The sequence below is a fragment of the Xiphophorus hellerii genome, chromosome 22 (assembly GCF_003331165.1).
Source record: "Xiphophorus hellerii strain 12219 chromosome 22, Xiphophorus_hellerii-4.1, whole genome shotgun sequence".
In the NCBI taxonomy this organism is placed as follows: domain Eukaryota; kingdom Metazoa; phylum Chordata; class Actinopteri; order Cyprinodontiformes; family Poeciliidae; genus Xiphophorus; species Xiphophorus hellerii.
Genome location: NC_045693.1, coordinates 14,446,422 through 14,461,790, shown reverse-complemented (window position 1 = coordinate 14,461,790; position 15,369 = coordinate 14,446,422). Strand labels below are relative to the sequence as shown.

The 15,369-nt window shown below is 38.8% G+C and overlaps 1 protein-coding gene across 1 annotated transcript in view; it reads right to left on the bottom strand.

Moving 5' to 3' along the window:
* Positions 1-683: 683 nt before the first annotated feature.
* The window catches only part of antxr1d (ANTXR cell adhesion molecule 1d), a 30,121-nt gene continuing 15,435 nt past the window's right edge, over positions 684-15,369 (bottom strand). The window contains exons 11-18 of the mRNA XM_032553191.1: positions 15,089-15,158; positions 11,422-11,500; positions 11,067-11,162; positions 10,916-10,954; positions 10,325-10,423; positions 10,070-10,234; positions 9,900-9,980; positions 684-2,553 (exon numbers count right to left, since the gene is read on the bottom strand). Of these exons, the coding sequence (XP_032409082.1) occupies positions 2,254-2,553; positions 9,900-9,980; positions 10,070-10,234; positions 10,325-10,423; positions 10,916-10,954; positions 11,067-11,162; positions 11,422-11,500; positions 15,089-15,158 (929 nt within the window). The 3' untranslated portion in view covers positions 684-2,253. The remainder of the gene's footprint in view (positions 2,554-9,899; positions 9,981-10,069; positions 10,235-10,324; positions 10,424-10,915; positions 10,955-11,066; positions 11,163-11,421; positions 11,501-15,088; positions 15,159-15,369) is intronic.

Here is a 15,369-nt window from a genome sequence, read left to right as displayed (position 1 = left end):
CTCGCTCTCTCTCTCTGCCAACCAGGATGTAGTCTAAATTAAAGACTAGTTGGTTAATATTATTTATTCAGATTTATACACACAAAATTCATGTGTGTAAGCATATTCTAAAATTAAAAGGGTTTCTGTTTCCCCACAAAATGCTTTATATATTTGCATATGTTTATTTATATATAATTGCAATAAGATTGAAACCGCTGGATTCCTAAAATGGTCTGGACGACAAAAAAAGTCTCACCAAATATTACTTTTAATATTGTGTAACTTCATAAAGGGTGCCCCATAGTATGTTGTTCAAAAAGGGGGCTAAAATATCCCTTTCTATTATTATATAACTTTAGGAATATGAGCACTGCACTTTATTACTGCAGAAATATATTTCCTTGTAAAGACTTGAAAGTTGCTTCATAAACTCTCCAGATTAATGGATGTAAAGTAATTTTTATGGTTTTCAACATACATTTCCTGTGTAGTTTACAACAGGCCTGACATTTTGTAATTTGCTTAATTAATTTGATGTAGTTTTAAGGCATTACATCAACAAGTATTAACAAAATTCAATCAGCTAATAACCATGTAATAAAATCTGTTGACCTGCTTGTTCCTCCGCTGGTTTGAGTTACACCGTCACGGAAAAGACTCATCTTTAAATACGTAAAACAAAAACTATGAAAGGCAGCGCATAAAAAAGAAATGTCTTTATTGAAATCAGACGTGTTAATATTGAAGAAATAATGCAAATGATCATTTCAGTCAGTAAATGCAGTATACAAAGAGCCCTGAAGATACACATTTTTCAATACAATCTTTTACTTGAATGTGTTCAAAATGATCTCAAGCACATCAGATGCCATGCCACAAAGCTCGCTAATATCTGCCATGGTGCTCCCCACCCTACAATGACTTCAAAACCTACAACCCTAAAAAGATGCTAAAGAAACGAGGGCCTGTATTACAATAAATAACATACTGAGAAACTGCCCTGCAGTTGCAATAAGACTGGTGAACATTAAAACTACATTTTAAGTAGACTGCAGTAAAGGTTTCTTTGGTTGAAAAGGTATAAAAATGTATGAATTGTTAATTAAAAAGCCAACATAAATGACCCTGCTACCACCCTTTTTGTTTACTATATGATGTATTTCATACCACCTTCTCCTTATGGATTAATATTGTGCTGCATTTATATGTAAAAACATTTGTGTTTACGTTCATAAGCCATCTGTTCCTAGCTCACTTTCAGCATCACTAAAGTTTGATAAACACTTACAACCACCACCTACTCTACGACGCTGTTACTGTACAAACAGTCCCAGTTGAATCCATGGTCTTTTTTTTGTTTTATATTTTTTATAAAGGTTTTGACATAAGATTGATAAATTTTGCTGTCCAGCAACAAGACACAGCGCTCAAAAAAATATCTGTGCTTCTGGCCTGGAAGATTTTTCACAATGACGTTCGGTTGTCTAAGGAATTAGTTAAGATATGAGAGTGACCTGCAAAAGTATGACCTGCCTTTGTACTTCTAACATTTTGTCATGTTACAACAACAAATTTTATTACATTTTATAAGCATTCTAGAAGTATTGCACGGCTGTGAAGTAGCAAATCAGAAATATCTGATGTGAATTCAGTTCTCTTCACTCTGATCCCCCAAAATGAAATCTAAAAGTGTTGTCAGCAGTTTGCCACCATGTGGAAGAAGGTGCTCTGGCCAGCTGAAACCAAAGTTGACGTCATGTAACCCCGAAGTGTAAAACTAACACTGCACGTGATGTAGATGACAAGATTGATTGAGGAAAATAAAGAGCAATACTGTTTGAAAATCTATTTGAGATAGAAAAACATTTAAGAGTGGGGTTGTGTACTCTCTCTCCCACGGACACCTTAAACACATTTCCACTGTGAAACATTGCTGTGGCAGCATTATGCTGAGGATCACCTTCCAGGAGGAAAAATGAACGTCAACAGCTGCTCTGTTGTCTATCCAGCTTGAGCGATGAGTGAATAACGATTTCAGACACAAGATATGGACGATAGAAGAAAAATAACCCAAATAGACTTGCAGCTGTAACTGCAGAAGAAGAACATTTTCTTTCTTTTTCCTTTTCAACTTCACAGTGCAACTTCACAGTTATGCATTCCCAATGAAATACATTTACGGTAATTCTCTAGTTGTAACATGACAAGATGGAAAAAAAGTGTTTAAAATACTTCTGCAAAGCTCTGTATTTGCGTCCATTCTCTTCGTCATTACAGCCTTGGCGGAGGCCGGGATGGTGGGGGTCCGAGGGGCCCAGGCGGAGCACGGGTTGGGGGTGGGCCGGGCGGGAGTCGTGTCACAGGAGGGGGCGAGCGGGACGGAGGCGCTGTGAGCGTGGATGGAGCAGTGCGCGGTCCTCTTGACGGAGGTTTCGTACGGGGGACAGAGTTGGAGACTAAAGGTTGTTCCTCAACTGGGGGAGGAGGAGGAGGAGGAGCAGGAGAGTGAGGCATTCGGGGAGGAGCCGGCCGATCATCATCTCTGACCCGTTGAAAGCGAATACAACGACCCTGCAGAGCAAGGAGACCAGGTTTAATCACAACTGCTTTTATGCAGAATAATGAATAAAATAGTGGCTCTCTAGAGTGTACTCTTGATAAATACCAGGCTTATAAAATGAGACCAATTAAACCAAGTTTTTTTCACATATCAAGTATTTATTCTAATCAAATTAACTAATACACAAACAAATCTCTTAAAAGTGGATGAGGGAATGTAAAAAATAAAAATAAAAACATGGAATAACAAATACTTAGTTTCACCATTTTACAATTATATTCATTCTAATCAAGATAAAGATTATATGTCCTAATTTGGAAAAAAAGTTTTTCATACAGGTTACAAAGAACCAGAGGGATTTCATAGTCTCCAGGTATCAGTCAGAAGAAGGGCAGAAATCATTTATCTATATTCCACACCACAGTAAATGTGGGGAAACGGGGACATTCAAAACTTTATGAAATATCACTAGAAAGGCAAAGAGACTGAAGGAACCTCCGACAAGGATGTGTTGTGTTTTCAATGTGACAAAAATCTCCTGTGTAGTAAGGAGTAGAGTTGCGAGAAAGAAACCTTTTCTCAGAGAAAACATGCAGTCCTGACTACAGTGGCGTTTTGTATTCTCGTCTAGAGAGCCTTACTAAAATAAAATTTTGTCCTTGGTTGAAACTTGGTGTTGGAAGCAATTACTTTTCTGTCTTGTAGTCAAAAGACTCTGTAGATTACTTTCTGAAAATGAAGCCAAGTGGTGCAGAATTAGAGAAAGTGAATCTTCATTTTATAGTGCCGCTATATTTCCTGCAACCGCTAGGTGTCGCCTGAGTTTACATGTGTCCCAAGTCTCAAAGGCAACGTGATGGGGCTTCATTGGCAAACTGCTACTTTTATGGACTGTTTTTTTTTTTTTTTAAGATAGATTAACATATGGAGTTTTAATAAAAACTCTCCAGTTGTCAGGTAATGAGCTAAAAATGTATTTAACTTTGTAACATCACACTAAGTGCATGTGATCCAAGTCAACATAGATATGTATTCCTCAGAGGAAAATGCAAGGTTTGGAATGGCCTAGTCAAAGCGGAGAACTTAATCTAAAGAGAACTTTGTGGGCTCAGCTGAAGAAGGCTGTGAGCAAGAGATGTCACCATAGTCTGTTGGATTTGGAGAACTTTAATAAGGTAGAGTGGGATAATATTTTCAAGTGAAGCTGTGGTGAGTATTAGTTTAAGGGTGTGTACAATTATTCAGCTCTACTTTTTTATTTCCCGCCTCACAGATGTATTATTTTTCGATTCAAATGTCCAGGTTAAGAGTCACATTAAAAAAATAATAATAATAATTTATTATGGATGTGAACACTTTCCAGAAATAGGGAAAATTAATTCCTTGTATAAACTTAGTGATTTTTTTTTTTAGATTCAACATTCAGAATAGTTTCTGTTAGGCTTTGCCCAGCGTTGCAGATAGACACAGGAGTGTCTGATGTCTGGTGCCTCAGGGAGCACACAGAGAAGCTTCTGTTTCCCGTTCACACCTGCACCACAATAGCTGCGATGCCGGCTCTGACAAAGTGTTTTAGTCTTCAGCGTTCCCTTTTTTGTTTCAGGACAAACCTCCACTGTGACTTGGACTCTTTAGATACCAAACAGAGAGCATGTTATGTCCCTAATGTGCTTGATTTGAAGCCATATAAAGAGAGGGATTTATATTTCTTCATAACAGTGTTTAACATAATTTACAAGTTTTGGAGAAAGGGATGAGTCTCTCATTGTCCCCATGGATGGGTTTTTATCTCTCCTTGCTGAGTTGCTGAGTGAAAGATGGAGGGTGGAGTCTCTGAGTGGCAGACCCTTGGTGGTCTGATTATAACACCTTATTAAGCAGAGAGGCCCTAAAGTCACACAGGGGCCATTAAGAGGACCCGGCAGCAGAAGCTTTGTGACTGAAGGGGGCCATTGTGGGTTCAAGCGTGTATATATGAGGGGTGGGTAATTGATTGAGGGCAGGTTGGTCGGGAGTGCCGGGGTGGATGGAGAGCGGGGCTCTTTGGGTGCTGTTGCTGGGCGGCCATGAAAAGCCAGTTTGTGAACAGCAGCACAACAGGAGAGACAGCATATGGACACAATGAGAGGACAAGCTCATGAATATGAGGATGTTTATGTGTGTGTGCAGGGGTGTGTGTGTGTGTGTGACTGTAAGCATGGTTCTACCACAGCATATGGTCTGAATGAAAGCTCATGTATAAAAGAGATGGAGGATGGGTGGTGTGGAGGTGCATCTTCAGAGCATTTGGTGTGAAGCGTTTCGTCATGACGGTCAGTCTCCTTGTGTGACCCCCGGGGGCAGGGGTCAGCAACCTGCAGCTCCACAGCAGCATGTGGCATTTTGGGGCCCTCACAGTGACTCTAAATAATTTTGGTCACAAAATATGCAGCACAGGGAAGGGTTTGTTTTTCAAATATGTGTTTTACAGTTAAATTAAGGAACAGTGTTTCTATTTTGACTTTTAGAACAATGAAAATTCAACTTTTACAATACGCAGATGCACCAGACAGACAAGTCTAATAAAAAGACTTTTTTCTCTGCTTGCCTTTGTTTAACAAATCCACAGCAGAATGAGCCTAATGGAAAAAGAAACTTACTTGATTTTTGGGTTAGGATGCAAACTACATGCTTTTCTTCATTTTCCTTAAATAAGCAATTTTTCACCAAATTTACATGTTTATTTTGTTTTAATCAAATAAATTGTTTGCATTTTTAATGTCAAACTAAAAACAACACGATTTCACTTGAGTTAAACAGTCAACATAAAAAATATGAATAAGGAGTTTCATATGATAAGAGCAAGGCATTAACAGCAGGTCAGCATATTAACAGCTTCATGCAGTGGCTTTGTAAATGTCTGGTGCATCAACGTATTGTAAAAGTTGAATTTTCATTGTTTTAAAAGTCAAAATAGAAATACAGTTCCTTAATTTGACTGTAAAACACATATTTTTTTAATATAGTAAGTATATATTAGGTACATATACAAGTACTGGCCATTTAAGCTTGATCATTTTTTTGAGGGGCTTTATTGCTCAAAACAAAATGATTTACTAGAACCGAAAGTAGAAATTGCTCTTTACATTGAAGTGGTTGCTGACTCCCGCCTTGGGCTGTAATATCTGTCACTGTGATTGTTTGTTTCGATCCTTGAACATCTGCTCAGAGACAAAAACAAATCCTGAAACACCCCAAGCATCCCTTTACATTCATCTGCTCTCTATTTCCACTTCCAACCCCAAATACTTTGTCCTTCTTGGTAATGCAGACTTACAGGGGAAATTGTTTGTGGATATTTACAAGTAAGTGGTACACACTCACAGACACACACACACCTATGGATATATGCACACACATTCAACCATCATAGTGAAGAGACGGTGGGGGACAAAACAGGAACGAGACACATGTGAAGTGACAGCTCAGCCCGTCAGGTCACATGACCTCACAGCTCACGCTTCACTCACATATGGAAACTGCTGCATTGGTGCTTGTATGATTCAATGTTTTTTCTTTCTTTCAGGAACTGCATCTCTTATTCATCAATTAGAAGCGTATGATAAGGTCTGAAGTTTTTTATGTGCAAAACTTTTTAAATGTTCAGAGAATGTTATCTGAATGTTCAGTTGTTATGTGTATAAAAAAAGTCCAATACAATCTGCGATAAAACAACACTAATATAGAGCTATGGGTTCCATTCCAAGCAATTACATTAGAAAAAAAATTGTAGAAAGGAACATTTAATATTAAAAATGTATAAGATAATACTAAAATCTTAAAATCACTTGCTCTTAAAATGTAGTCATTTTTTAAAGTTCCCCAATCCCCAGTCACTGGTGGCAAATGGCAGATCACACTGACTCAGGTTCTGATAGAAGTGTCTTTCCTAAAAGGTATTTTTCTTATCCAAAGTTGCCACGTGCATGCTCATTTTGAACGATTGCTGCAACTTTGACGATTAGATGCAATCAGCTGTCCATTGTCTCCATAAGCTCATTCAGAAAGAGGGGAGATTGCTGCAAAGTCAGTTGTTGGACGCAATTAGTTAGAAATAAAACTTTCTTTTCTTTTCCACATGACTGCATATTTTTGACTTTGCATCCATCAGAATGATTGAATTGAAATTGATTCTATATGTCTGGATTAAAACTGTGCCATAAAAAGTGCCTTAAGGTGGCGTTTGAGATAAATTAATTTCAAAATCATATCATAAATGCTGCAATAGAATTTTTTAAGCAAATTTGACCCTCAACCAGTCGGGTCAAGACTTATGTTTAGATGTGCATATGAATTACCTAATGAAACCTGAAACTGTGGATATGACTTGACAAAATCTAGTTAAATAAATACTTGTGACATGTGCAATGGCAATAAAGTTGAATTCTATTCTATTCTAAATATAAACTACCTACTTTTGCTATGCTCTCTTTCAATACAGAGAAAATGTAAAAACCCTTAAAAATTAACATGCTCCCAAAAGACTTAATACTCTTTGATCCTTAGGATTTTGTGATTAACTCAAAATATTGCATAATTGTGAGGAAGCCAGAAGAGTTGTCAAAGTTGTTAAAATGTTTTACTAATACAAGTCAGTAAAACTGTCATGTTTATTTTTATTTAGCCCCTTTTATGGTAATGACCCAAAAATAAATCAAGCTCCATTACATACAGAAACCATCATTAACATAAATAGATTTATCGATAAAACACATTAAAGTTTGTGTTTATAAAATGACCAGAGGCCTAAATATTGTCAGAAACTGTAAACACAGATAATGTGACGGTGCTTAAACGCTTTTCTTAGGTTATAGCTTTATTTTTAAAATAAATCTGTGATGTTTTGAATAATGGGTTTCCTGAATACCACTCCTCTGTCACTTAATCATTGAAATCTGTGGTTAAAAATTATTCAGGATAATTTTGAATTTATCTGAAGAATTTTTTGTAAGTGGAGAAAGCAAGTGGCGATGAAGATTTCGATGGCGATCAGCTCTGGGGACAAAAGAAGGCAATCCCGTCTGTCATTATATGCCTTGTGGTCTTTTAGCTCCCCGTCTGTATATGTGGCATTCGCTCAGGAAAACTAACACACGCCTACACACCCCTACACATACACATGTGTGCACATTCATTAGTGAAAAAAATGAAGTACAAACAGGAAGCGTGGCAGAAACTGGCAGTCCTCTTATGGCCCTATGCAGACAAAGTGATTTAGTCAGTAATGAGTGGAGGAAGCAAAACAGATTCCTTCTGAGCTGCCGTTTAACAAACCACACAGATATACTTTGCTATCTTTTCGAGCCATCAATCTTCTGCAGAGACATTTGACATTCACTCATATTCAATCTCGTATTTTAGATCAACTTTAATGCACCATGTCCTGCACCAGTTCTGCACAACTATCTCCCTTGGTACAAAAGTGGGCTTTTTGCATCCATTTTATTTCTGTCCAGCTTTTCATTTTCCCCACTTAATGGCGCGTGAAGGAAACTGGGTCCTTGCTGAATGGCTCTGTGAACCACGCTCCCATAGAAAGTGACTGACAAAGACTCCAGAAACTTCGACGCTGACAGACACTTTTTGTTCTGCCGTGTAAAAGAAAAAGAAAAAAAAAGAGAGAAATCCAGCACAAGGAGGAGAGATAGAAGCACCAATGTTAACCAGTTTTTTAGACTTTGCATACAGCAGACACACACTGACACACTGAGACATGGTAAAGATGAATCATGCCATTCAAAAGCATAAATCAATAAGTGATATGTGAAGCGACAATGACGCCATTTACAACAGTGCAGATGTTTCGCCATGACGACCAGTATGATGGTGAAAACATGACTTTAGGGTTATGGGATGCCCTTCATGGGGTCAATGTTGGAAAACAGAGAGCACTTTGCTCATTCTTCCCTCTGACACTTGGAGGAATGATAGAGATGGCACAATTTAGGACTCACAAGTGCGAGAGACAGCATTTAAAAAAAGTAAATTCTGTTTCATACACAATCAATGTCTTGTCTTTTAGGAATAATGAAAATTTTTACATTTAATTTTAACATAAAAACCACAAACTTCTGTGTAATTTATTGAACTTTGTACATGTCAGTTCTGTCAGTTTATGCCCATTCTTCTTTTACAAAACAGTTTAAGATCAATCTGACTGCAAGAAGAGTATTTCTGAACCTCAATTATCAAATCTCACCACAGATTAGAAGGGCCTTTCTAACACTTTAGTGCTATGCTTTAGTATATGCTTTAGTCTAACTTATTGCTTTGTAGCTCTTGTGGTATGTTCCCCAGTCTCAAGTCATTTGGAGCCTCTCACTGGTTTCTTGAGGATTTTGTTCTGATTTTTCCATTTTTTCATCACCTCTCAACCAGTGCTGCTGAAGTAAACATCCCTACCATGTTTAACATTGAGAAAAGTGTATTTGGGGTATTAGTTTTCATAAAGTGTTGCATGTTGGGGACAAAAGTTTTGGTCTCCTCTGACCAGAGCACTATCTGTTTCATAAACTGCATTTAACAAAATAGAAATGTATCCTCTTATGAATCTCTTTCAACCACTCAACAATTTTCCAATTCTTCCACAAAGGCCCAGTTTTGTTGTCTGCTGTATTGGTTGTTGTGATAATGTTTCTTAGTTGTTGACATCTGAATTTTGTGTGGGGGTATTGAAGTAAAGTGAGATAAATGCATATACTCATAAGACATTTCAGATTTTTATTTGAACAATTTTGCTGTGCACTACTTTGTGTTGGTCTACCACATACAACCCAGATAAAACACATTGAAGTTTGTGGCGATAGTGTGACAAAATATACAATTTGTTGAAGAGGCCTAAAAACTTTCGTGAGGTTCAGTAAGAGTAGGGAAAGAGATGGGGGAGGCGGAGAGATTGTAACCTCTTTTTTTGTAACCTTGACTGAAACCTTGTTATTTGGAGGGAATTTCAGGGGAAAGCACAGAAAACAACCGAAGTCCTTGTGTGTGAACAATCGCGGCTTTGACAAGACGAATGTTATTAACGACTCTATGACTGAGTGTGAATCTAAGAAGGAGTGGGGGGGAATCTGAACCGACCTCTACATGTAACGTAGAAACAGTTGTTATAAATCAGTAAGACATACAGATCGAACTGCATGCTCTGTTATTCACAGCTGAGCAACCGAAAACCCCCAATCTGTACCATGTAGCTTACTATTAAAAAACTCCTGGGTAGTTGTTACCAAAAGAATGAGCCTCTAGATTACACCAATTCTTAAATTACAGTTTAGTGTACAGCTTTGTGTGCTAAGCTGACTTTAAGAAGCAGGCTCACCTGATCTCCAGGCTGCGGTCTCATTAGAGATACTTGGTCATAACCTCTTCTGAACAGAGACAACAGAGCATCTAGTTTTCCCTGGAAAGTAGAAAAAAAAGTTACAAGGTAGATGGGAAAAGGTAAACTAAAAATGAACTGCAGCATGTCTGTAGCTGCAACACACTGACCTTAATGGGTGAGTACCACTTCTTCTGCTGCGAGGGCCGGCGTGGAGGTTTTCTAGGCTTGGGTTCATAAGGTTCAAATTCCTGCTCAGGCATCTTTACGATCGCGTTTTTAGGTTTGTCCAGTTTGGCACCTTCCTCGGTCGACCCTTTTTCCCCCCATCGAACCTTAAATTTATAAGGAAAAACAAATTAAATACTCCGTGCATAATGCTGTTTTCCGTTTTGAAAAAACAAAGCGTTGAGTCTGAGTTTTACCTCCATACGCTTGATGCCACCAACTCCTCTTCCTCCATAGTATGAAGCGTCCACTGTGGGCCACTTTTTTCTGGGCATCCCATCATCCTCATCTGACTCCTTTGACAAAAAACGTCATTGTGATGCTTATGTCATTTAGATAACAGCTTGTACTAAGGTTGAATCATTTACAGCACAAGTATTTATACTTCTTTAATTTTTGTTAATATTTTGTCTAATGTAACCAGTGTATTTTACTGTGATTTTATGTTGTAACCAATACAAAGCAGTGTATTGAGAATAAATATATAAGTTGATTCTATTTACTGCTTAGGTGATTTCTTATGGATTCACTATTATGGGTGTCAATGTACAGGAGGCAGATTTTTATCAATTTCTTTCCAGTTCATAAATATGTGTATTTTGTGTTGGTCTGTCCCATTAACCTGAAATAAATATCTTAAAGATGGCCTTGTGTAATATGCAAAAGCTCAAAAGATGTGATTATTTTCCAGGGCACTGTTCAAAGACTGCAACTTATTTTCTGCATACTTTAGAAAGCTTCAACAAAACAAAACAATAATTTTCTGGCTGATGAAGGTGCTGACTTACTGGCTCTGGAGGTGGAGGAGGTGGCGGTTCTTTGATTACCTGACGCAAAAGGATGCATAAATATGAGTTAACCTGGGTGTAACTGGCCTAAATGCTTTCAGAAATCCTGATCAAGTCATTTAGATGAACTTTCTGAAACGCTCACACTTACCACAGTGCAGCAGAGAGGCCAGAACCACCACATCAGCAGCAGAGCCAAGAGCAGGAACACAACCAGCAGTGAAATCAGCACGATGGTGCCGTCAAACTACACAGAAATGAGGGAGGAATGCACGACGATTAAACTCAGCTTGCATGCAACTATTTGCAAAACCAAAGAAAAGAAAAAAGAAAAAGGGAGGAAATGAAAAGTACTCACTGCCCCCTCTGATGACAAACAACAGAGGAAAGAGGGGAAGATAAGAGAAGCAGGAGAAAAATAACTTGGAAGAAAAATTGTTTAACAGAGGCAGTATGCCAAAGACAGATATGAACATGTGTTGCGCTTCCACGCAGGCCCTACTCACACACTCAGTAGTTGTGATGTGAACAGAGCTGGTGATGTAGGAGAGGCCTTCGTTCATGCTCACCTGCAGGTAGATCTCCCTAAGCAAACAAAAAAACCCAAAAATCTCTGATCATCTCGTCTGAAAATACTCAAAGATGTCGGCATGTGTTAACACATTTATGGCTGTTGAGGCTCGCCTGGGGTGTCAAACACATTCCTCTATCTAATGGAGTTGTACTTACTGCTGTATTAAGCACACAAATATGCTGACAAAACTCTCAGCTAAAGAAAATGGGAAGGTCAAAGAGTTCTCCACCCACAAAAAGAATCTCCACTCCTTGGATTAGACCCAAAGCTCTAATGTGGAAACCGCTGAAGGATAAACTTTCTTCTTATTCTCCAGAATCTACCGCTGCATCGAGATATTCAGGGTGGAGACAGGAGACCAGAGAAAAACAAGCAGTTTAAGATCTAAAACCATTCAGAGTTATAGATGTGAAGAGGAGATTGGACATTTACACAGCTTTCCAAATGTATTTATACCCCTCTGATCTTTTTCACGTTTTATGAGTTAAAAACCATAACTTTTATTGTAATCATTGAGATTGTATGTGATACACTCACACAAACTTGTGCACAGTCGGCAAAACAGAAGCAGACATTTTTGTTTTTTAATTTTCCCAAACAGAAGTCTGCTTGGCGGACATCTTTATTCAGTTCCGGGTGATGGTGTGATCAGGATTTGCATATCGGCCATAGATTTTAACTTAGATCTGATGTAACCTGAACATCTTCTGCCACATGTTTTCCTCCTACATTGATAGTGGGGAACTGCAAAATGCTCTCTTTTATTTAGGAGTGTCAGTGCAAAGGGTTGAAATGTCATTGCACGCCATACTTTCCAGATCTTATTTGTTCATTATTTTCCTCACACATCTTGCGTTAGTCTTTCACAACAGAGCTCAACAGAATATTTTGCAGTTTGCGGCTGTAAGATGACAAAATGTGAGAAAGTTAACCTTGGCAAGGCACTGTACAGTTATTAAGGTTTTAACTACAAACCAAAGAAGCAAACTCTTGGATTTGAGTATAAAACAGCTACTTGTTCTTATGGGAGGCAGAAACAACAGCAGGCATTGAGCTTTAGGTTAAAATCTGAGGAGGGGTTGACAACACGGAGGTCACTGCAGGGTGGCGGGTGGGAAGAGGAGAGGAAACAGAGCGTGGGGGATGGTAAGGAAAAAAACCTTCTCCCATTCTTGATCCTCCCTTAAGAGAACCCATGTACACTTTTGCAGTGGGTGACTGCGGTCTACAGCTCCTGGAGACATTGACTCGGGAAGATGGAACTGGAGGTGCAGGTGCCACTAATCTTTCTGTCTAATTATTCCCTGTGTTTTCTGGCTGGCCTCCCTGTCACATGGTGGGCTTTCCTTTCAGGCAGGCAGCAGAGACATGATGCTATCAGCTCCACTCTGACAGAGAGATCTCAGTCCCTATCAATCATCAATGCACCCACTGTATACATTTTTGCCTTGTGCGAGTTTGTGTGGGCATATTGTGCAGGAGGAGCATGGTGAAGGTGGGGGTGGAGGGTCTGCGTCCGGAAGGTTCCCAGTCAAAACAAATTTATCTGACAGAGACCTCAGTGGCTTCATTGCATGCGACAATGCTACTAAAACAAGAGATACTTTAAAACCATAGTTTTCACTTGCTTTAAAAAGTTTGTGAACTACATTGCATTGCATTGCTCAGGTTTAGCAGAAAGTCTCAAGAACTGCTACCCAAAGGCCTCAATAAAAGAGAGAAAGTCCAACCCACACCGGTTTTGTGCTTGTTTACTTATTCAGCACCATGTACAAAAATATTAACGTCCCATGAAAAGATATGCACTGCATTAGCTTTGGTAGCTGGCGACATTCCAACACAAATCGGAATCAAAAGTATGAAGACATTAGCGGGTGGTTTTAAAACGATTGCACAGAAGGGTGACTTTAAACCTCTGCCATTAAAACATTTTTTTTTATTCGTATAGCACAATAAAATGTGGTTTTAATGGCAATGTTGGCACTATCCAGAGATTTATGCCAGGAAATGTTTTCTTTTACACAACATGACTGGTTTTCCAGTGGAGTGACAAATTGGTTCTGATGTATTAATTTGGGTTTTAGATGTGGGTCCTTTCTTGGAAGGCATGGTAAGGAATGCTGATCTCTCCTGCTGGATTCATTACTGGTAACTTTGCCTATTACAGGGATATTAAGCTGCATATGCACAAGGAATCAGCAAGAGCAGATGATGATTTATGTCAACGCCAAAAACCCATTTGTTCAGAGTTGCCTTTGATGAACAACAACTGGGACATAGAATAATTTTAGTCTGGATTATTACTTTTCATGTCTCCTCTTTATTTTGCCACTGTAATGTTGCACTTCATACTTTCTTTTAACATATTATTTATTTATCATGTAAAGCACATTGAATGGCCTTGTTGCTGAAATGTGCTACATAAACAGACATGATAAATTATTTTTGTAGCGAAAATTGCAAACACACACAACTGAATTTGTGTCTTAAAAATGTATATTGAAGATTTAAATAAAAATGTATTCACATAAAAATAAATACATACATTCTTTAATTAAATTTAAAAACAAAACTTTTTTTTTTTTTTTAGTTTTTAACAGTAGGTAAGGAAAATGTTTTTGAATCACCAGCGCAGTTTCCTGCTCACTGGATGACATGTCTCTACGTCTCAAACTCATCAGCCAGATGTTGGCCATCTCTCTGCGCCCTTTGGCCAGTCACAGCTGACATCCTCTTTAGCAGCACTCAGGCAGCTAAGCTCTGCTGACTCTGCTCTGATGGGCCCTTTGTATCTTGGATAGATGCTTCCTTAAGGCATTACTGCAGTATTTAATGATGTTCTGCTCTGGTCTCAGGGAAAGCAGCTCCATGTGGCACAAATGTATTCAATCATATAAAACACCCTAAATGTCTGCTTGAGTTTTGAGAGTTTTTTTCCAGTCTATATGAAAGGTAAAAAACTACTGCTACAGATTTGTAAATTTAACAGAACAATATGAAAATAAAAATTACTTTCTCCCGGGCCAGGAGAATAATTTTTCTATCATTTTTCACTGGACAAACTCAAACTGTGGTAGACATCTGAGTGACAGAAACAAGACAGAGGATGACTAGGAGGTGTCTGAGGCTGCAGGCCCAAATGTATAATTATGTACCAGACTGCGGGCAGCCGTGAAGGGAAGGCTGCGGCTGCCGGGTCTCCAGCTCTTCTGAGCTCCGCCAAAAGCAACGCTCCGTCTCCCCCGAAAGATAATGCTGTGATGAATTACTGGGAGCAAAGCTGGGAGCCCTCAGAGGGAACTTTTCCACTGCCTGCTGTCTTCGCTCACACTTTGTCACTCTGAGATTAAAGGCATCAAACCTACAAACACATCCGCGCGATTCTCTCAAGCAGGCTCTCATTAACTCGTGTTCCTGGGCTCTCCTCCTGCCGTCCCCTTGTGATTGGTGTCTGGCTTCGTTAGCGGTGACAAACATTGATTGATCATCAGACACTCGGCGACTTTGGTCCTAATTTCTTCAAGGACAAAAGTCTTCTGAGTCCACACAAAACTTGTGGTGCAGCTGGTAAATATCAGGACCACAGAAAGAGAGCTTACCTCCCCACCTCCTCTATGATAGGAGCAGGACAGAGCAGGAATGTGTCCTCTATTCCAGTGGGTCTTTCGTCTTCACAGGAAAGAAAAAACAAAAAAACAAAGCCACTCAGTAATTTTTCTTTCTTGTGAAATGCAAAACATTTCAAAGCCTAAGAAGCATTCAGATTTGAATAAGGAACAATAAAAGCTTCGGTACCAGAACTTCTAAGGGTTTTCTCTGTAAAATCATTGCATCAGATTTTCCCCAAAACCTTTGGAAATTCTTTATCCAGGCTAGTAAA